This window comes from Pristiophorus japonicus, chromosome 13 (assembly GCF_044704955.1).
Source record: "Pristiophorus japonicus isolate sPriJap1 chromosome 13, sPriJap1.hap1, whole genome shotgun sequence".
NCBI lineage: Eukaryota > Metazoa > Chordata > Chondrichthyes > Pristiophoridae > Pristiophorus > Pristiophorus japonicus.
Genome location: NC_091989.1, coordinates 14,902,575 through 14,926,784, shown reverse-complemented (window position 1 = coordinate 14,926,784; position 24,210 = coordinate 14,902,575). Strand labels below are relative to the sequence as shown.

Genomic DNA, 24,210 nt, shown 5'->3' with positions numbered 1-24,210 from the left:
CTGCTTTCTGGGCCTCTGCTTGTTCTAGAAACTCTACCCCGAGGGCGGTGCTATGAATGCGTACTGGGATTAGGATGGCTTCTGGGCTGGCAGCTCCCTAGGAATTTCTCCCTGAACAAATTTACCCCTGGCCCTAATAGTGGGTGCATTTCTTACTCCTAAAGTGTATTTCTTACCCCTAATATCAATGCTGCAAGGGCAGCTACCTGAGCTCACTACCCATCCCCCAACCATGCCTGCTCCTTACCTCTGTGCGCGCTAGATTTATCGCCCAAATCAACTTTCCCGCTGCCAAGACTTTCGCCCCTCAACTGGATATGGCCGACTCAGCTGCTCTGCGACGATGCCCGGGAGGGTATGGCACAGGTTTAGGCCATACCCTCTCTGTCCTCACACTCGATCCTGGCGATGTTCTGGCCTCCCTCCCGATGCCGCTCCCACTCAACGGTCAAGCACACTGTCTGACCTCTTCTCCTACGAAGTGGATCTCTGGCCATTCCAGTGCCTGCCCTCAGCCACGAGCTAATACCTGGGAGAGGGAAGTATTGCCTCAAATCTCTCAACCTCACTCTCCCCACCTCAGATTGCTCACCATCTGCTCAGGGCCCCGCTTACAGCTCACATCCCACCGTAGGCAATTGGGTCCAAACAGTAGAGCTTGGTCTCCAGTTGTCTTAGACCCCTTTGCCACTGGGCCAAGACCTTGCACTGTTATGCCCGTGTGGTAGCTGGTGTACAATGGCCATACCATGTTAAAAGAACTCTCTCACAGGCATCTTCCACCCTTTTAAAATTAAATTCAGGATCTGGAACATCAGGACCCTCATGGACAATCCCAACAGCGACAAACCAGGACGTCTCACTGCTATTGTTGGCTGGGATCTCAAGATGCTTCGCCATTGACATCACCACCCTAAGTGAGACCCAGCAAGCAGGGGAAGGCCAGCTCAAAGAGCAAGGTGGTGGTTACGCCGCCTTTGGGAAAGGTAAATCAGAAGTGGGCTTCGCCATTAAGAATGAGCTGGTGGGCCGTCTCAAAGATTCTCCTGCCGGGATAAGCAAATGTCTCATGACTCTTCGACTCGCTCTAGCTTGGAATCAGTGCACTACGGTTATCAGCGCGTACGCCCCAACACTGGATGCTATAGATGAGACCAAAGAGGAATTCTATTCCAGCCTCAAACAATCCCTGTCCCGAGTCCCAACAGACGACAAGCTAATCCTTCTTGGCGATTTCAATGCCAGAGTCAGAAAGGACACAGACCTCTGGGGCAGTGATTGGCAGAGGGGTGTTAGGGAAAACCAACTCCAGTGGTACCGTACCCTACTCCTGCTCCTGACTAAATGCCTAGATCATGGCCTTGTCATTACCAATGCCTTGTTTCGTCAGAGGGACAAGTACAAGACATCATGACAGCACCCACGCTCCAAGCACTGGCATCTACTCGACTGCATCATCGTCCAAGCAAGGGACCATAAGGATGTGCGCATTACCTGCACCATGACAGGAGCCAACGACTGCTGGACGGACCACTGCCTAATCCGCTCTGTCATTGTCATCGCTGTTTTGGGGCTACATTGATAACAAATAATGCCACAGGAAAATCAATGCAGAGGCACTCAAAGACCCTGTTAAGAAAGCCCTATTCAGCCAGAGTCTCACTGCCGACCCTCGATAACCCAGAGATGCAGAGTGCCCACTGCGCCTGGTCTGCCCTCAAGGCCTCCATAATCAGCACCTGCGAAGAGACGTTAGGTCACTCGACCAGGAAACACCAAGACTGGTTCGACGCGAACAAGCAGGAGATCCAGGAGCTAATTAGCCGTAAGCTCAAGGCATTTCTGAACTTAAAACAGCAACCCAACACAACAGCAAGAAAGCAGCTCTACAGGCGGCTGAAGGCCGAGGACCAACAAAACGCCCGCGACCTAAAAAACAGACGGTGGGTGGAGAAAGCACAGGAGATCCAGCATTTAGTTGACAACCACGACGTGCGAGGATTCTTCAGCGCAATCAAGACCACCTACGGCCCAAGCACCCAAGGCCCTACCCCACTGCTGGCCAGGAACGGTGAGGTACACATCAAGGACAGAGAAGCAGTCAGTGCCCATTGGAAAGAGCATTTTGAAGATCTCCTTAACCGAGACTCTGTCTTTGACGCAAGTGTCCTCGACTCCATCCCGCAGCATGCTACCCGCCACCATCTCAGCACAACCCCAGCCCGGCACGAGGTAGAAAAGGCCATCTGTCAGCTGAAGAATAACAAGGCAACAGGAGCAGATGGAATTCCTGCCGAAGCACTAAAGCATAGCGGAGAAGCACTTTTGGCACGAATACATGACCTCATTTCTCTTATCTGGAAAGAGGAGAGCATGCCAGGAGATTTCAGGGACGCCGTAATTGTGACCATCTTCAAAAAAGGGGACGAGTCCAACTGCAGTAACTACAGAGGAATCTCCCTGCTGTCGGCCATGGGGAAAATAATTGCAAGAATCCTCCTCAATCGTCTTCTCCCTGTGGCCGAAGAGCTCCTCCCATAGTCACAATGCGAATTCCATCCACTGAGGGGTACAATGGACATAATCTTCACCACGCGACTACGAGAGAAATGCAGGGAACAGCACCAACCCTTGTATATGGCCTTCTTTGACCTCACAAAGGCCTTTGACACTGCCAACCGAAAGGCATTATGGAGCGTCCTCCGTTTCGGTTGCCCTCAAAAGTTTGTCACCATCCTCCGTCTGCTCCACGATGACATGCAAGCCATGATCCTGACCAATGGATCTACCACAGACCCAATCCACGTCCGGACCGGGGTCAAGCAGGGCTGCATCATCGCACCAATGCTCTTTTTGATCTTCCTTGCTGCAATGCTACATCTCACCTGTAGCAAGCTCCCCGCCGGAGTGGAGCTAAATTATAGACCAGCAATGATCGTATTAAATGGCGGAGCAGGCTCGAGGGGCTGTATGGCCTACTCCTGCTCCTATTTCTTATGTTCTTATGTAGATGCGAATCTGTTCAACTTCCGCCGCCTCCAGGCCAGATCCAAGGTCGTCCCAGCCTCTGTCACTGAACTACAGTATATAGACGAAACATAGAAACATAGAAAATAGGTGCAGGAGTAGGCCATTTGGCCCTTTGAGCCTGCACCACCATTCAATAAGATCATGGCTGATCATTCCTTCAGTACCCCTTTCCTGCTTTCTCTCCATACTCCTTGATCTCCTTAGCTGTAAGGGCCATATCTAACTCCCTCTTGTATATATCCAATGAACTGGCCTCAACAACTCTCTGCGGCAAGGAATTCCACAGGTTAACAACTCTCTGAGTGAATAAGTTTCTCATCTCAGTCCTAAATGGCCTACCCCTTATCCTAAGACTGTGTCCCCTGGTTCTGGACTTCCCCAACATCTAACCTGTCCCGTCCCGTCAGAATCTTATATGTTTCTATGAGATCCCCGCTCATCCTTCTAAACTCCAATGTATAAAGTCCCAGTTGATCCAGTCTCTCCTCATATGTCAGTCCAGCCATCCCGGGAACCAGTCTGATGAACCTTCGCTGCAATCCCTCAATAGCAAGAACGTCCTTCCTCAGATTCGGAGACCAAAACTGAACACAATATTCCAGGTGAGGCCTCACCAAGGCCCTGTACAACTGTAGTAAGACCTCCCTGCTCCTATACTCAAATCCCCTAGCTATGAAGGCCAACATACCGTTTGCCACCTTCACCGCCTACTGTACCTGTATGCCAACTTTCAATGACTGATGAACCATGACCCTCAGGTCCCGTTACACCTCCCCTTTTCCTAATCTTCCGCCATTCAGATAATATTCTGTCTTCGCGTTTTTGCTCCCAAAGTGGATAACCTCACATTTATCCGCATTATACTGCATCTGCCATGCATTTGCCCACTCACCTAATCTGTCCATGTCACCCTGCAGCCTCTTAGCGTCTCCCTCACAGCTCACACCGCCTCCCAGTTTAGTATCATCTGCAAATCAATTCCTTCATCTAAATCATTGATGTATATTGTAAAGAGCTGGGGTCCCAGCACTGAGCCCTGCGGCACTCCACTAGTCACTGCCTGCCATTCTGAAAAGGGCCAGTTTATCCCGACTCTCTGCTTCCTATCTACCTATCCAACGACGCTTGCGTCTGCGCACACTAGGAGGCCGGCCGCCAAGCCATCGTCAACACCTTCACCAAGGAGTACGAGAGCATAGGCCTTACGCTGAACATCCATAAGTCAAAGGTCCTCTACCAAACTGATCCCGCCACACAGCACTGCCACCCGATTATCAAAATCCACGACGCTGCCTTGGACAACGTGGACCATTTCCCATACCTTGGGAGCCTACTGTCAGCAAGAACAGACATTGATGACGAGGTCCAACACTGCCATCAGTGCACCAGCGTAGCCTTCAGTTGCCTGAGGAAGAAAGTGTTTGGAGACCAGGACCTCAAACCCAGCACCAAGCTCATGGTCTACAAGGCAGTAGTGATACCCGCCCTCCTATATGGCTCAGAGAAGTAACATCGCGCTACCTCCACAAAATCCTGCAAATCAATTGACCGGACAGACGCACCAACGTCCCCAGCATCAAAGCATTGACCACGCTTGATCAGCTCCGTTAGGCGGGCCACATCGTCCGCATGGCCAACACGAGACTCCCAAAGCAAGCGCTCTACGCAGAGCTACGATACGGCAAGCGAGTCCCAGTTGGACAGTGGAAATGCTTCAAAGACACCCTCAAAGCCGCCTTGACACAATGCAACATCCCTACCGACTCCTGGGAATTCCTGGCCCAAAACCGTCCAAAGTGGAGGAAGAGTATCCGGGAGGGCACTGAGCACCTCGAGTCCCATCACCCAGAACAAGCAGAAACCAAGCGTAGACAGCGGAAGGAGCACACGCCACCCCAGGCTCCCGGACCACCCTTGCCTTCAACCACTGTCTGCCCCACCTGTGAGAAACTATAGGTCCCGCATTGGACTCCTCAGCCACCTGAGAACTCACTTGTAGAGTGGAAGCAAGTCATCCTCGACTCCGAGGGACTGCCTACGATGATGGTGCTTACCGTGACAGCCGATGGTCACCCAATACAGTCGGGGCGGCTGGCGTGAAACAAAAGGTGGGCATCTTAATGGGGTTCTCCTGACTCCCAGGCCTCATCATCTTGGCATTGGTGGTCACGCAATATGCCCTGTGACTTGTATACACATACTGGGCCTGATTCGTTCCCCACCTCGTAAGGTCTATGCCACACGTAGGGGATTCACTATCCAGAGTGAACCCTAGGCTGTGCACCCCTGGGTTTCACACGTCGCGCCTACACAGGTAAGCCTCGCCCCCATCAACAGAATTCCGTGTTGGGGCTCTCCCAGGTCTGGTACAATAACATCGCCAGCGGAGACCCTCCCCTTCCCGTATTTCCAGTACACTGTCGCTACTCAAAACACATCCATGACATTCGTACATTCGTAAGTCATGCTGCAGTTCCTGCTTCCCCATTTTCCCTCGGCTTCGGTCGTGGCCAGTATCATCCCGATAATCATAAGGATCCGTATCATGGCTCTGTGGGAAACAAGATCAGTGCAGTGTTTACTCATTGGCAGTTTTTAACCTGATTAATGTGATACATTTCTTGTACTTAAAGCCCTTTTCGCCCGGTAACTGAATCAAATAAACTGCGGGGTTCAATCGGTCTATAATCATATGCGGTCCACACCACCTGAGCTCAAAGGCATGCTTCTTTTTCCCATAATTTGGAATCATTACGATGTTCCCCCACCTGATATTAAAGGGATGTACTTTCCTGTAAAAGCACCTTTTCATTTGTCTTTTTGACTTCCCCAATTTCATGGCCACAAATCGATTTATCTGATCTACCACTTGTTCCAGCCACTTGGACTTACATGGTTTCATTGTCAGGGGACTCATCCCCGTTAATGTTAGCTGGCCTGGCGTTCTTATGAGCCTCCCTGTCATGTCCTGATATGGGGAGACTCCTGTTGCTTTGAGATGTCGACCTCATTGTCATTAAGCATATTGGCAGCATGTTAGCCCAGTGAGTGTGGTGGTCCACGCACAACAACTTGAGGGTCCTGTTCCCCCTTTCGATGCCTCTGGTCGACTGGGGATGGTGAGCAATGTGTAGTTTGTGTTTTATCCCCAACATTTCCGGCAGGTGAGAACCTTGATCACCCCCCACCCATAAAACACATGATTTAATAGTGTTTTGGCTACTGTGATTGCAGCGTTGGAGTGGCAGGGGAATGCTCTCGATGTTGGGGAAATCCAGAACCAGGGGTCACAGTCTAAGGATAAGGGGTAAGTCATTTAGGACCGAGATGAGGAGAAACTTCTTCACTCAGAGAATTGTGAACCTGTGGAATTCTCTACCATAGAAAGTAGTTAAGGCCAGTTCATTAGATATATTCAAAAGGGAGTTAAATGTGGCCCTTACGGCTAAAGGGATCAAGGGGTATGGAGAGAAAGCAGGAATGGGGTACTGAAGTTGCATGATCAGCCATTATCATATTGAATGGTGATACAGGCTTCAAGGGCCGAATGGCCCATTCCTGCACCTATTTTCTATGTTTCTATGATCAACTTAGTGAATTGATCCACCACCACTTGGGCATGCTGAAAATTGCCTTACGCCTGTGGAAGTGGCCTAATGAAGTATATCTAGGGATGAGTCCATGGCCCTTGAAGGTGTGCCCTTTGAAGCAAGGCTTGGTTAGTGCACACGGGAGGACTGTGCTGCAGGCACGGTAGGCATCGTGCTACATATTGGTTGTTGGCCTTTCATAAAGGAAACAATCAAGTTGCAGATGCTTCCTTATAGAAGATTACCAGGGACGAATAGTGCCCTGCTGTGGGGTGGGATGAAATTGGGAGAGCAGTTCCTGACCCGACTCTAGTGGAACACACACCACCCTGCAGGCGTTTGGCTTTCTTTTGAACATCAACTGCTCCGCTGAGTCAGGGGTGGTGGCTAGTATGGTATTGGCGACCCAGGCTATCGGTTGAGGAAGGGGTCTGCACTTACAATGGTATATGGCCAATATTGCATCTGCAAGGATTTTAAATTTAGGTGATCTGTTGGGGAGCCTTTGCTGACAGCATTGCAGGGCTCAACAACTATATCTCCCCATCAATCACAGCATCCTTGTCTGCTCTGGAATTACCCTCACTATGTGGACCCCCTTTTCTGTGGGCTGGTACTTTTCCTATGAAGCAGGGCTGGGATCGCTGTTTAAGGTATGACCAGAGCAGGCGTAACCAGGGCCCATGGACCAGGGACTTACCGTCTATTGTACGATGGTCATTTTTGTGGTATAGGGGCAGGGAGAGCATGGTGTTTATAGCATAGGCACTATCAGACCAAATATTCACCAGTCTATCTGAGGTCTCCTTTACAGCAGTTAGAAATACGCCGATTTCTGCATATTGTGTCTGTTGCATCTTCGCTGGATGGTTCTTTCTGACAATACCACAGCATATCCGGTGTAAGGGGATCCTTCAATGTGATATGAGGACCCATCGATATAGAGATCTGGGGCACCCTGTAAGGGCTCTTTCTGCACAGGATAGGTCTCAAAGTTAATCATTCATGCAGGTCCCCATCATAGATCAGAAATTGTGGCAGCAATGTGGTGGGTTTGGAAATGGTATCAATGTCTCTCCATAAATTCCAACGTCCATTTGGTGAGGCGCTGTGAGGAAACTAGCAAATCTCCAGGTTTCATCAGTAGTTTCGGAGTGTGTGAGCACTGTCCAGTAATAAAAGGTAAAATGATGTATCACCCAGAAGCTGGCCAGCAGGTGGCACTCACACACGGTATACATTTTTCTGCTCCGTGCAGGATTCGAGCCGCATATGCAATGGGCTTTAGTCGATCAGCTCGCAATTGGCACAAAACTGCAGTGAGGCTTTGTTCTGTGGCCCCGGCCTCCAAATGCAAGGGCTGCGTGGGATCCAGAGGAATCAGACATGCGGCCTGTATCGTTGCAGTTTTTAATTTAGCCACGGACTGAGTGTAAGCATCAGCCCATGCCTGGCGTATTTCCCTCCATTCGGGAACACTTGCTAATCGAGGATGATAAATTGACTTTAGACAAAGTAACTAATTTGGCCGTCCACATCGAATCAGTGCTTTCCGATTCAAAAACGATCAGCTCCCCTGCAGCAGACTGCAGCTACAGCCCATGTGCAAGGCGTTCGTCCAAAGCGGAAATCACAGCAGAGATCCAGGGCTAGTAATAAGCCATCCACTATAGGTCGCCGGCTTGACTTACACTGCTTTAACTGGTGACAAATCACACTCAGCAAAGAGTTCTAACTGCCCTGCATGTGGGAAGAAATGCTCTGTATGTGGTAAAATAAACCATTTTGTTAGTGTCTGTCGCTCATCGCAGCATATTCAACATATGGACAACCCAGATAGCGATGAACCCAGTATGGTTTACACTGTTAGTGACATTTCGCACATCGGTTCGGGCAAATTCAAGGACTGTGATGTAAACATTGACGGCACGCCCTTCTGCCTACTCATTGACCTTGGAGCCAAAGTCTCCATATTGAGCAAGGCTGTATATAAAACTCACTTCACGCATTGTCAACTGCAGCCCGCAACTTCCATCCTACATGCGTACTCCGATTCCAAAATTGGGGTACTTGGGGTCATATCTGTCCAAATATACTACAAGGATGTAATATTCGAGAATTTTTCCTTTCATATTGCGAAGGGACAAAGCCTCATGGGTGTTGACCTTTCTGACAAGCTTTGGTTCAAAGTTTACGACCCAACCGGCACACCTGTGTATACGATAGACTCTGACAAGCAGTATCCCTCAATCTTCACAGGGTTTGGAGTGACAACAAAATTCTGCATTGACCCTTTCATCAAACCGGTTACACAGCGACCTTGCCGTCTCCCATTTGTGGTTCGCGACCAAGTATCCGCAGAATTAATGCGACTCTAATCTCAGAGAATCATTGAGAGCATCGACTCCTCACCCTGGATCTCAAACTTAGTCATTGCTTGGCATAAAAATGGGGAGATCTGCCTATGCATTGACCTGAAAGAGGTCAACAAGGCCATCACCCCCGACAAGTACCCTCTTCCTACCATCGACGAACAGTCTTCAGAATTCCACAGCTCAATAGTCTTTACAAAACGCGACATGCGCCGCAGTTACCTGCAAATACCCCTAGCGGAGGACAGCAAACCGCTCACGGCATTCACGACGCATGATGGTCTGTAGCAGTATCGACGCACGTCCCACGTACTATCTTGTGCATCAATTGCATTTCAGAAGATTGTCACTACTATGCTAGCGGGCATAGATGGAGGTCTCAATCTGCTTGACGATATCGTCATTCATGGAAAGATAATTGAAGAACATGACCAGCAACTTCACGTAGTTATGGCTAGATTTGCTACACGTAACATTACACTTTATGCCAATAAGTGTACATTCGCTGCTGAAGAAATAAACTTTCTGGGCTACAGAGTCACAGCAATTGGTATCAAGCCGACGCTTGACAACATTGACGCGATCCAGCGAATGCAGGAGGCTACCAACGTCAAAGAACTTTCATCATTCCTCGGCAATTGCAACTTCTACCTGAAGTCCATCCCGCATTACGTGCACATTGCCGAACCACTTCGCAAGTTGTTGCGCAAGGACATCCCTTGGGAATAGACAGATTCCCAGGCTCAGGCATTCACCACGCTTAAGGAGAAAATCACATCCGCTCCTATCCTCGCGCACTTTGATCCAAATGCGACTATGTATGTCACCACGGATCCATCAGGCACCGCCATGGGTGCAGTGCTCTCGCAATGGCTTGACGGCCTGGAATGCCAAGTTGCCTTCGCCTCTCGCACGCTCTCATCGCAGAACGTAAATACTCTACAGGGGAACACGAAGCACTCGCTTGCATCTATGCATGCGAACGCTGGCACATCTACCTCTATGGCAGGAAATTTACCCTCCGTACGGATCGCCAAGCGCTAACTATGTTACAACTGGATCTGGGCACAGACCACTACGAATCAGCCGATGATCAATCGCCTTCATCAGTATACCTTTCATGTACAGTACATCGTTGGCAGTCACAACCATGTAGCTGACATGCTCAGCCGCTCAACACCTGCCTCGGACTCTGGTGCTGGCTTGTTCACAGATGACGACACATATGTCATGTCGATCATCACTCTCCATCAGAAACCTTGTCTCCTGCAACGAACTCAAAACCGAATCACAGTGATGCTGCACTCCAGCATGTGAGCCAATTTCTCCAAACTGAGTGGCCTAAGCAAATTCCAGAAGAGCTGAAAACATTCCACAGACTTCATGATGTATTTTCTGTTTGGTACGATGGCTGCCTAGCTCGTGGTGATAGAGCAGTAATTCCCAAGTCGCTTCAACAGCGCGTTCTCTCATTGGCACACGATGGACAGCCTGGCATTGTCCGCATGAAGCAGAGATGTCGCGATTCAGTATGGTGGCCTGGGATTGACACTCGCATCGAGGAATTTGTCTCACACTGCGAAGCATATAGTCAGAGCGAAAAGGCCACAAACATCTGACCAGTGCCAATAAAGCCCATTCCATGGCCACAAAGACCACGGCAACAACTTCAGTTGGATATCTTCGGTCCAGTTGAAGCAGCTCCACAGCACCAGCGTTTCCTTGTTGTAGTACATGACCTCCATTCCAAATGGCCAGAAATCGCTGCAAGTTCAGTGACCTCATCAATGACCGTCACTATTCTACAGCGTATGTTCACGAAGTGGGGCCTCCCAAAGGTCAAAATCACTGACAATGGACCACAGTTTGTGTCCGACCAGTTCGCGGATTTCCTCATTGTCATGCTATTGAGCATCGCCTTACTGCTCGGTACAATCCTCAAAGCAACGGAGGTGTTGAGCATTTTAACCGCGTCTAAGAGGGTTAGAAAGCCAACCTCGCAGCAGGCCAAACATTCGACGAAATGGTTCAAACCATTCTCCGCACATACCGTTCGACAAAACACTTGCTAATGGGAAAGACACCCGCTGAGCTCTTGATTGGGCGGAATCTTTGCTGGCTACTGGACATTCTCAAACCCCCAGCCAAACCTAGCACGAAGATAACCACACTCGCATCCCAGATTTTGGAACGCCAACGAAGTGAAGTCGTACACTGACACAAAATGACGCGCTCAAAAGCCCTAACTGAAGAACAGAGATTAGGTCAGAGTTAAGCACCCAAACCGTAGTCATAAGCTCGCATCTTCACGTTCGCCTCCAAAACAGATCGGACAAAAGTTCAGCGCTCACATCTACAAGCTCAATGATGGAACTTGATGGAATGCTCGTAGACTGATCCCAGCTCACAGGCCAACAGACCAGCAGAATGGAACAGAGGCATGGTTCTGTTTCCCAACTGATAACCTCGATCAAACACCGCAAGCTCCACACCAGTCTCAGCGTATCAGAACACGGCCTGGCTATCTCAAGGACTTTATCTGTACATAGGCTGTGGTTTTAAATAGGGAGGAAATATGTTGTGTTCATATTCTGTTTATTTGTTACAGCTCACGAGACGGGCATTAGGAACCTGCGGGAGCTATTCGCAAGTGCTGTGTTCATTCTGGTTCATGCCGGTTTGGGTACTCCTTTTTGGGTTGTATAAAAGCAGTGAAGTTACATTTCTCTTGGCTCAGTTTGTCAGTTATTTACACATACACAACACAGTGCATCGTGTTGCCACGGTGCACCGGTGATGGAGGGAGTGAATGCTGATGGTGCCAATCAAGCGGACTGCTTTGTCCTGGATGTTAGAAACATAGAAAATAGGTGCAGGAGCAGGCCATTCAGCCCTTCTAGCCTGCGCCGCCATTCAATGAGTTCATGGCTGAACATGAAACTTCAGTACCCCATTCCTGCTTTCTCGCCATACCACTTGATCCCCCGAGTAGTAAGGACTTCATCTAACTCCCTTTTGAATATATTTAGTGAATTGGCCTCAACTACTTTCTGTGGTAGAGAATTCCACAGGTTCACCACTCTCTGGGTGAAGAAGTTTCTCCTCATCTCGGTCCTAAATGGCTTACCCCTTATCCTTAGACTGTGACCCCTGGTTCTGGACTTCCCCAACATTGGGAACATTCTTCCTGCATCCAACCTGTCCAAACCCGTCAGAATTTTAAACGTTTCTATGAGGTCCCCTCTCACTCTTCTGAACTCCAGTGAATACAAGCCCAGTTGATCCAGTCTTTCTTGATAGGTCAGTCCCACCATCCCGGGAATCAGTTTGGTGAATCTTCACTGCACTCCCTCAATAGCAAGAATGTCCTTCCTCAAGTTAGGAGACCAAAACTGTACACAATACTCCAGGTGTGGCCTCACCAAGGCCCTGTACAACTGTAACAACACCTCCCTGCCCCTGTACTCAAATCCCCTCGCTATGAAGGCCAACATGCCATTTGCTTTCTTAACCGCCTACTGTACCTGCATGCCAACCTTCAGTGACTGATGTACCATGACACCCAGGTCTCGTTGCACCTCCCCTTTTCCTAATCTGTCACCATTCAGATAATAGTCTGTCTCTCTGTTTTTACCACCAAAGTGGATAACCTCACATTTATCCACATTATACTTCATCTGCCACGCATTTGCCCACTCACCTAACCTATCCAAGTCACTCTGCAACCTCATAGCATCCTCCTCGCAGCTCACACTGCCACCCAACTTAGTGTCATCCGCAAATTTGGAGATACATTTAATCCCCTCGTCTAAATCATTAATGTACAATGTAAACAGCTGGGGCCCCAGCACAGAACCCTGCGGTACCCCACTAGTCACTGCCTGCCATTCTGAAAAGTGCCCATTTACTCCTACTCTTTGCTTCCTATCTGACAACCAGTTCTCAATCCACGTCAGCACACTACCCCCAATCCCATGTGCTCTAAATTTGCACATTAATCTCCTGTGTGGGACCTTGTCGAAAGCCTTCTGAAAGTCCAAATATACCACATCAACTGGTTCTCCTTTGTCCACTTTACTGGAAACATCCTCAAAAAATTCCAGAAGATTTGTCAAGCATGATTTCCCTTTCACAAATCCATGCTGACTTGGACCTATCATGTCACCATTTTCCAAATGCGCTGCTATGACATCCTTAATAATTGATTCCATCATTTTACCCACTACTGAGGTCAGGCTGACCGGTCTATAATTCCCTGCTTTCTCTCTCCCTCCTTTTTTAAAAAGTGGGGTTACATTGGCTACCCTCCACTCTATAGGAACTGATCCAGAGTCAATGGAATGTTGGAAAATGACTGTCAATGCATCCGCTATTTCCAAGGCCACCTCCTTAAGTACTCTGGGATGCAGTCCATCAGGCCCTGGGGTTTATCGGCCTTCAATCCCATCAATTTCCCCAACACAATTTCCCGACTAATAAAGATTTCCCTCAGTTCCTCCTCCTTACTAGACCTTCTGACCCCTTTTATATCCGGAAGGTTGTTTGTGTCCTCCTTAGTGAATACTGAACCAAAGTACTTGTTCAATTGGTCTGCCATTTCTTTGTTCCCCGTTATGACTTCCCCTGATTCTGACTGCAGGGGACCTACGTTTGTCTTTACTAACCTTTTTCTCTTTACATACCTATAGAAACTTTTGCAATCCGCCTTAATGTTCCCTGCAAGCTTCTTCTCGTACTCCATTTTCCCTGCCCTAATCAAACCCGTTGTCCTCCTCTGCTGAGTTCTAAATTTCTCCCAGTCCCCAGGTTCGCTGCTATTTCTGGCCAATTTGTATGCCACTTCCTTGGCTTTAATACTATCCCTGATTTCCCTAGATAACCACGGTTGAGCCACCTTCCCTTTTTTATTTTTACGCCAGACAGGAATGTACAATTGTTGTAATTCATCCATGCGGTCTCTAAATGTCTGCCATTGCCCATCCACAGTCAACCCCTTAAGTATCATTCGCCAATCTATCTTAGCCAATTCATGCCTCATACCTTCAAAGTTACCCTTCTTTAAGTTCTGGACCATGGTCTCTGAATTAACTGTTTCATTCTCCATCCTAATGCAGAATTCCACCATATTATAGTCACTCTTCTCCAAGGTGCCTCGCACAATGAGATTGCTAATTAATCCTCTCTCATTACACAACACCCAGTCTAAGATGGCCTCCCCCCTAGTTGGTTCCTCGACATATTGGTCTAGAAAACCATCCCTTATGCACTCCAGGAAATCCTCCTCCACCGTATTGCTTCCAGTTTGGCTAGCCCAATCTATGTGCATATTAAAGTCACCCATTATAACTGCTGCACCTTTATTGCATGCACTCCTAATTTCCTGTTTGATGCCCTCCCCAACATCACTACTACTGTTTGGAGGTCTACACAACTCCCACTAACGTTTTTTGCCCTTTAGTGTTCTGCAGCTCTACCCATATAGATTCCACATCATCCAAGCTAATGTCTTTCCTAACTATTGCATTAATCTCCTCTTTAACCAGCAATGCTACCCCACCTCCTTTTCCTTTTATTCTATCCTTCCTGAATGTTGAATACCCCTGGATGTTGAGTTCCCAGCCCTGTTGTCAAGCTTCCGAGTGTTGTTGGAGCTGCACTCATCCAGGCAAGTGGAGAGTATTGCATCACACTCCTGACTTGTGCCTTGTAGATGGTGGATGTTGGGAGGTGAGACACTCACCGCAGAATACCCAACTTCTAACCCACTCTTGTTGCCACAGTATTTATGTGGCTGGTCCAGTTACGTTTCTGGTCAATGGTGACCCCCAGGATTTTTATGGTGGTGGATTCAACCGCCACCATAAAATCTGTAATGTCGCTGAATATGATGGGGAGTGGTTAGACTCACTTGTTGGAGATGGTCATTGCTTGGCACTTGCGCAGCATGAATGTTACTTTCCATTTATCAGCCCAAGCCTGAATGTCGTCCAGGTCTTGCTGCATGCGGGCACGGACTGCTTCATTTTCTGAGGAGTTACGAATGGAACTGAACACTGCAATCATCAGCAAACATTTCCACTTCTGATCTTATGATGGAGGAAAGGTCATTGATGAAGCAGCTGAAGATGTTTGGGCCTAGGACACTGAGGTCATCCACTTTCTAAAGAGAGCACTTTCTAAATGGTGAAAAGCTAGGAACTGGAGGTCCACAGGTACTTGGAGGTCCATGTACATACATCATTAAAATGTTGTGGACAGGTACAGAAAATAATCAAAAAGGCTAATGGAATGGTGCCTTTTTTATCTAGAAGACTTGAAGTTATACAAAGCCCTGGTTAGACCACACCTGGAGTACTGAAGGATATATTGGCCGTGGAATAATACCCAGACTGCAAGGGTTAAATTACGCGAGTACACAAACTAGGGTTATATTCCCCAGGAATTTAGAAGGTTAAGGGGTGTTTTGATCAAAGTTTTAAGATATTAAGGGGAACGAATAGAGTAGATAGAAACTATTTCTGCTGACTGGGGACTCGGGGGCAGACTTAATTAGAACCAGGCCTTTCAAGAGTGTAGTTAGGAAACACTATTGCATACAAAGGCTGGTAGAGGTTTGGAACTCTTCCGCAGAATTGATCCGAGATCAATTGTTAATATTAAATCTCAGAATAAGATTTTTAACCAAAGGTATTAAGAGATATGGGACAAAGGCAGATATATGGAGTTAGGTCACAGATTAGCCATGATCTCACTGAATAGTGCAACAGGCTCGAGGGGCTGAATGGCCTACTCCTGTTCCTATTAGTTCCACTTCTAGTTATGCAAATAGGCAGAATAGATTTTTTTTTTTTACTGCAGGTAATCTTCCTCATCCTTTCAAAATCAAGTGTGTATCGAGCTCCCGCCCAGTTTGCCCCTCGTCTCAGCTGGCAAGAATTAAAACGTAACTTTTTCTTGCCCCATTTTTGCCAGCCTGTCATGCTTCGTATGGCAAGTCAGAATATGGTCTTTTCTGTCTCTGCTGTTCTGGGCAACACCACACCCCACACCCCACACCCCAGCAGCCATGTAATCCCCTACCAAAAATAAATTCTAGACCAACTCAAGGAAAGATAATTCTGGGAAATTCATCCAACCCTGTCGGCAATCATCCGGGCGATTACAATGAACACCAGGTACATTCCACAAATCCCTTTTGAATGTTTGCAGTGAATCTGCACCCACTGCACGAGCTGCCAACCAATTCCAAAGGTCAAAAACCTCCGGACCTCTAACCTAGTTTTACGCGCAAGTTGTGTGTACACATCTCTTCGTTCTCCCCAAATTATCCATTCACTTGTGCAGCCTAGTTATTTCATTGTTTTAAATACTTCAATTTACCCAAAACCTAGATTTTTCTACAGTAAAAAGACTAGCTATTAAGCTAGTGACCCTCCTCTACACCTTTTGTCGGGCCTCGGTTCTGTGTTTTATTTCGGATTATTCCAGCCCTACATCCCAATACTCGATTTGCTTTTGCTGTAGCCTCTTGGCACTGCTTGTGAACCTTCAAAGACTCGTACTACAGCACCCAGGTCTGTGTCTCTCGCTCAAAAGACTAATTCAGAGCCCCTCTTAGCATTAGCCCTACCTACATGCATTCCACTACTTTTATCTGCATCAAATGTCACCTGTTTGATGTGGGCCCATTCCCCATTTCATCTAGATTAGAATACCCACCCTCATGCCTTCATCCAGATCATTGATATAAATTATAAAACGGAATATTTTAGGTGCAACATGGCATGTATATACTTTATAGCATATATTTCTCCTTATTGAGTGTCCTCATTAACTTCAGTGTTACCATACCATTTACTGAAACTGATTATGCTTCTGTGACTGTATAAATGCAAGTTGTCGATATTGAAAGGAAAAAAAAACTAGGTGACATGGGGTTCTATAAGAGGGAAAAATCACAAAATTATTTAGTCTGGCAACTCCAGGATGTCTGTCTGTGCTGAAACCTATGGAACCAATTGTGGAGAGGCTTTTTAAAATGTATTAACGTATTGACGGGGAGTACTTTATATCCCTTACTTACCTCCACCTTACCTTGTTCAATCTCGACTATTGTGGAGTTTCTAAATTCAAAAAGGAACTTCTTCCACAAAGCACAATACTTTTGACATTTTACCACAGTATTTTATTTTAACAAAATGTATAGTGTCAAATGTATTGCTATTTTAGAAATACAGAAATAATTTTAATTTTGACACTGATTAAATATGTACATGTTTACAAATAAATACAAAAATAAAGTACACTTCAGTTTATTCTGAACAAACAAGACTTAAAAAGTACATCCTGATGCATTAAAAAAGTATTAAAACTGATCAAATATGGCACTACATTTTGTGTCAACGGTTCTGTGACAATTCTTACAGATATCAAGAACTATTTTCTATTTCTGGATTTGCAAGACCTTCCAACCATCACCCAATAAATCTGTAGCAGGTTTCTGTGTTTAGTGATTTCCATTCAGGATGTCTAACTTTAGTCATGACATTTTTTGGGAGGGCGAAATACTATGTAAGGAAATGGAACTCATGGAGCTCTCCCCTTCGCTGGGAAAATGGTGCTGGATAAAAAGATGAAACTATTACTTGCAAATAATTTTAAAAGGTGGTAAATACTGACTCAAATCAATACAATATTTTGCTAAATGACGATATGTTCCAACAACTTCCATCTTTTCCTAGTGTTTTACTGCTCAACAAATAGGTCATTACTATCCATCGGGTTTAGTCTAATTTCTTCAAATGAGGATTATTTGCCGCAGAATCAGTAAATCAGGATATTGCAAGCCAGTTAAATTGGAGGATCCCTGTACCTTTTCAGGCAAGTCCTGTGAGCCCCCACTCACAAGTCAGCTTCAGCACTTCCGAGGGCTCCTCACATGAATGCTGAATGTAAAAATGGTGCTGTTGCAGTCTATATCCCTGATGGGTCTGTGACGGTGCAGACTAAAGTTTGCTTATTGGAGAAGTCGGTCTGTGAGCATCTGCAAAAGCTTCCTGCCATCAGACTGAACGCATTGCAGGATTTCCTCCATCCCCCAAACTACCACTGGCCTAATGGGAAACCAATAATGTAAGAAGTTTGGAGATGAAAGTTAATTTTAGCTGCAAGGAAAGATTGAATAGGTTGGGGTTGTTTTCTTTGCAATAGAAGAGCTGAGGGGAGACCTAATTGAGGTGTATGAAATTGAGGGGCCTAGATAGGGTGGATATGAAGGACCCATTTCCATTAGCAGAGGGGTCAAAGATTTAAAGTAATTGTTAGGAAGTTTAGAAGGGATTTGAGAATTCTTTTCACCCAGAGGGTGATTGGGGTCTGGAGCTCAGTGCCAGAAAGGGTGGTGGAGACAGAAACCCTCAGAATATTTAAAAAGTACTTGGATGTGGACTTAAAGAGCTGTAACCTACAGGGCTATGAACCTAGTGCTGGGAGGTGGAATTAGGCTGGGTAGCTCTTTGTCGGCCGGCACGGACATGGGCCGAATGGCCTCCTTCTGTGCTGTAAATTTATATGGTTCTGTTAGCCATTGCAACATACCGAGCCAGTTCTAAAGGCAAGAGGATTCTATTACTCAAAGAGCTTCTCTGCTTTCTTGCAGCCAGATGAGATCAAGTTTCCCAGATTTTGTTGAAAAGGCTCAGCACAGTGTTTGCCAAAATCTGGCCGAGACTCAAATAGAATTCACTTGTGACAATGCACAGGGTGGAAAAAGCGAGGCGCAGAACAACGGCTGTGGACACAATAAGGGGAAAACATATAGCATCCTGTTAAATTCTCTTCCAAATGGAAAAACCCCTCTGATTCTCCAGATTGCAGAGGTTACCTTGGTCATGCCATGTACAACTAACACGAATGAATAAAGATGGATAGTTCTTTTAACTTTCAATTTGTTGTCAGCAAAAACACGAGGGAGATTGAGAAATCTTCTCTTCCCTCCCCCTTCCCACTCCGCCCCCCCCCCCCCCTTGCGTATACCAGTCTTAAGCACAGATCATAACTCAATACAAGGTTGGAGCCATTCGCAAATTCTGGGTTACTGTATTTCTCGCAAAGGACTATTCCAACTGGGTGTCTGTGGAGTGACCTCCTTCAGCCAGAAGAGCTAGAAAAAGAAATCAAAAATAGTTATCTGTACTCTTAATTTATGTATAATGTCACATTATGCTTTTTCAATGGTACACCCTATACCGTGCTTGCGTTAATAAAAATGTCAGCATGTTGAACAAGCTGTTTTCAGCATCACTGATACTTCCAGTTGGAATTACTCGTATCCGCACATTAGTTCTAAACCTATAATATGCCACCTGAATCTGCCAAAGAAAATAGAATTCACTCCAGCACATAACGGATCCTTTTCAGTGAGCCGGCACAGGCACGATGGGCCGAATGACCTCCGGCTGTGCTGTAAGATTTTTCTGTCTCCACAAGATCCTGCAAATCCCCTAGGAGGACAGACGCACCAATGTCTCGATCAGGACAACATCCCCAGCATCGAAGCACTGACCACACTCGACCAGCTCCGTTGGGCGGGCCATATTGTCCGCATGCCCGACACGAGACTCCCAAAGCAAGCGCTCTACTTCTGAACTCCTACACGGCAAGCAAGCCCCAGGTGGGCAGAGGAAACATTTCAGGGACATCCTCAAAGCCTCCTTGATAAAGTGCAACATCCCCACCGGCACCTGGGAATCCCTGGCCAAAGACCGCCTTAAGTGGAGGAAGAGCATCCGAGAGGGCACTGAGCACCTCAAGTCTCGTCGCCAAGATCATGCAGAAAACAAGCGCAAGCAGTGGAAGGAGCGTGCGGCAAACCAGACTCCCCACCCACCCTTTCCTTCAACGACCGTCTGTCCCACCTGTGACAGAGACTGTAATTCCCGTATTGGACTGTACAGTCACCTGAGAACTCACTTTTAGAGTGGAAGCAAGTCTCCCTCGATTTAAGGGACTGCCTATGATGATGAAGATTTTGTGATTCAAAAATTATAAGAGGTCAGGAGTTTGTAGGTAACTCAATCTGGCAAAATGCCTTTTAGTTTGCCACGGGATTCTGTACAAACTTCAAATAAAAACTGAATGTCACCCAACTTGCAAATCTTAGAATTGTTAAATCATTAACAGCTCACAAGAGCAATTAACGGAAAACATTTACAGAAACATGCTTAAGACTTGTAAAATGAAGCCTCTTTGGCTATAATCCTACAACAGGTCTGGGAGGGAAGAAAATAACTGGGATCTGCTGTGAGTTACAATGTGCCATGCAGTCAAAGTTTGTGACTTGTCATTTCCCCCAGACAACAAGCCTCTCCCCTCAGCAATCAGGCATTAGTTGCAAACACCAGCTTGCCTGTCCCAAGCCGAGTTTAAAAAAAGAGCGCGCAAAATCACACATCAAACTGTTCTTGCACACTTCCTCGTGCCCATTACAGAGCCTGCTTGGTGTGCGACATGGGGAAGGCAGAGAGAACAGGATGGGACAGGGGAGAATTCATAGTTGTAATATTATCATCATCATAAGTAGTCCCTCGGAATCAAGGAAGACTTGCTTCCACTCTTAGCATGAGTTCTTAAGTGGCCGTACAATCCAATACGAGAACCACAGACTCTGTCACAGGTGGGACAGACAGTGGTTGAAGGGAAGGATGGGTGGGCGGGGAGCCTGGTTTGCCACACGCTCCTTGAATGGGTCACAGTTTGATGCATTGGACTACATTGCCTGAAATCAGGTACATGTTTAACTTAAGTGGATATTATATACTGTAAATATTTTATTGCAAATGTGTTAGAAATACACCAAACAACTACTCTAAATATTTTGGGGAAAATTGTCCTCATCAAATTAACATTAGTTGGTTCATTTTCTCTGGTAGTCTACTGGCTGACATAGTTGCATTAAAAAACAGACTTGGATTTATATAGCGCCTTTCGCGACCACCAGATGTCTCAATGCACTTTACAGCCAATGAAGTACTTTTGGAGTGTAGTCACTGTTGTAATGTGGGAAACGCAGCAGCCAACTTGCGCTCAGCAATCTCCCACAAACAGCAATGTGATAATGACCAGATAATGTATTTTTATGATGTTGATTGAGGGATAAATATTGCCCAGGACACCGGGGATAACTCCCCTGCTCTTCTTCGAAATAGTGCCATGGGATCTTTTATGTCTACCTGAGAGAGCAGAAGGGGCCTCGGTTTAACATCTCATCCAAAAGACGGCACCTCCAACAGTGCAGCACTCCCTCAGTACTGCACTGGGAGTGTCAGCCTAGATTTATGTGCTCAAGTCCCTGGAGTGGGACTTGAACCCACAACCTTCTGACTCAAAGAGGCGAGTGTGCTACCCACTGAGCCACGGCTGACATAAACTTTAACACAGAGGATATTAAGACCTTTGAAGTAATTGCGATTCACTCCAGGCATTGTACTCCAATTGGATTGCATGTACCCGGTTTGTTGAATGTAGTTTGAGTGTTCAAAATTCGGTAAACAAACCAGAGTTGCCTCCATGCCCACCACCCTATCACAGACCTTCCCTTTTGATCTTGCCTGCTCCCCATACTTTCCCTGCACCTGTTCTTGCTTAAAACCGGTTACAGATGTAACATTTTCCATTTCTGACAAAGGGTCACAGACCTGAATCGTTAACTCTGTAGAATTCTCTCTCCACAGATGCTGCCCGACCTGCCGAACAAAATGTTACCTCTCCTCCCCCCCCCCACCTCCCCTTCCCCTACCCACTGTACGAACGCTTTAAATTTGCTGGCCGGTATCTCTTCCAGCGGCAGTGCTAACGAGCGGCCTGCGGGGACCTCGCGATAGGGGGGAACATTGCCGCGGAGTATTTTCAGCATTTTCTGCTTACATCTCAGATTTCCAGCATCTGCGGTATTTTGCCTTTTGTGTTGCTGAACACTCACAGCGGTTCTTAGCTCATTCCTGGTTACCATAGTCTACTTCACTGGGCAATTCTTCCAATGATAGCAAAATACGTGATTTTAAAAAGAGATACATTATAAACGAGACTCACCGTTATTTGTGGCCAAAGTACTCTGCAAATGAGTGCTTAGCCTTCTCAAACCTTTCGTAAAACTATTTACATCCGTAACGAGGATTCCACTTTGTGTGAAAAGGTCTCGGCTCTCAGGTTTACCTGAAAGATTGTCAGAAACAGGCAAAACATAAGTGACTATACTCTTAACAGGTTTGCAAATTAGCACGTCATGACCACATTTTCAAAAGGAATAAGTAAATCGAACAACACTCGGGGAGAGCATCACTAGTTCAAATAGAGACGGTTTTAAAATATGGTCATTTATTCTATAAATATAAGAAAAGAAAAACAGGAACAGGATCACAGAAAATTATGACACAGAAGGAGGCCATTTGGCCCATTGTGTCCGTGTCGGTCTAAAAAGAGCCGTCCAATCTAACCCCACCTTCGAGCACTAGGTCCGTAGCCCTGTAGGTTACGGCACTTCAAGTGCACATCCAAGTACTTTTTAAGTGTGGTGAGGGTTTCTGCCTCTACCACCCTTTCAGGCAGTGAGTTCCAGACCCCCACCACCCTCTGGGTGAATTTTTTTTCCCTCATCTCCCCTCTAATCCTTCTACTAACTACTTTAAATCTATGCCCCTGGTTATTGACCCCTCTGCTAAGGGAAATAGGTCTGTCCTATCCACTCTCTCCAGGCCCCTCATAATTTTATACACCTCAATTAAATCTCCCCTCAGCCTCCTCTGTTCCAAAGAAAACAACCCCAGCCTATCCAATCTTTCCTCATAGCTATAACTTTCCAATCCAGGCAACATCCTGGTAAATCTCCTCTGTACCCTCTCTAGTGCAAGTGCAGCTTTTCTGTAATGTGGTGACCAGAACTGCACGCAGTACGCAAGCTGTGTTTTAGTGTTTTATACAGTTCAAGCATAACTAAATGGAAGCCATTCGGCCCCTTGAGTCTGTTCCACCATTCAATTAGATTGTGGCTGATTTGTATCTATTCGCCGTCATTCTGTAACCCTTAATACCCTTGCCGAACAACAAAGAAAAATTCATCAATCTCAGTTTTGAGATGATAGCATTTTATCACAGCCTCGGGAGATCTCAAAAGCACTTCACTATCAACTGATTACAAAATGATGACTGCACTTCAAAGTAGTCAAAAACAGCAGCCAATGAAATAGCAAGGTCACACAAACAGCAAGCGAGCAGAATGACCAGTTAACTTGTGCTTATTGTTGGCTGGAGGAGGAACATGCCCACACCCAAGGAGAATGCCCTACTCTTCTGAATATTACTGGAGAATCTTTTGTGTCCACCTGGACAAGCACACCCGGCTTTGTGGTAATGTCCTGTCAGCAACTTGTTACCTGCAGCAGTGCAGCACTGATGGAATGCTGCATTGGAGTGTCATAAGAGCACCATGGAATCAGAAGCAGGAGTAGGCCATACGGCTCCTCGAACCTGCTCCGCCATTCACCTTCGACCTCAACTCCAATTTCCCGCCCAATAACCACACACCTCGATTCCCCTAGAATCCAAAAATCTATCCATCTCGGCCTCGGATATGCTCAACAATTTCAGCCTAGACTGTGTGTTAAGTTTGAACAGGCTGGGGCTCCTGTCTCTAGAAAAGAGACTGAGAGGTGACCTGATAGAGGTCTTTAAAATGAAGGGGTTCGATAAGAGTAGATGCTTCCACTTGTGGGGAGTCGCTAGGGTCTTTAAATAGAAGATAGGAAGAAAGAAATAAAGAAAGACTTGCATTTATATAGCGCCTTTCACGACCACCGGCTGTCTCAAAGCGCTTTACAGCCAATGAAGTACTTTTGGAGTGTACTCACTGTTGTAATAGTCACTCATAAATCCAGTAAGAAATTCAGCAGAAACTTCTCCACTCAGAGATTGGAACTCGCTAGCACAGGGAATGGTTGAAGCGAATATTTAAGGGGAAGCGAGATAAGTACACGAGGGAGAAAGAACTACAAGGAGATGCGGCGAGATGAAGCAAGTGGTGTTGGGAAGAGGCTGGTGAGGTGTGGAGCATGAATACAAGCAAACACCGAGTGGCCTGTCTCTGTGTTGTAAATTCTATGCAAGTCCTGGACTGGAGTTTGAAGTCATGCTCGGACTCAAACGAGAACACTACCATCTGGCTG

The 24,210-nt window shown here is 46.6% G+C and overlaps 1 protein-coding gene across 1 annotated transcript in view; it reads right to left on the bottom strand.

The window, feature by feature from the left end:
• Nucleotides 1-19,020: 19,020 nt before the first annotated feature.
• Nucleotides 19,021-24,210, bottom strand: part of LOC139278420 (uncharacterized) — a 110,293-nt gene continuing 105,103 nt past the window's right edge. Inside the window, exons 24-25 of the mRNA XM_070897175.1 lie at nt 22,082-22,204; nt 19,021-19,154 (exon numbers count right to left, since the gene is read on the bottom strand). Of these exons, the coding sequence (XP_070753276.1) occupies nt 19,108-19,154; nt 22,082-22,204 (170 nt within the window). The 3' untranslated portion in view covers nt 19,021-19,107. The remainder of the gene's footprint in view (nt 19,155-22,081; nt 22,205-24,210) is intronic.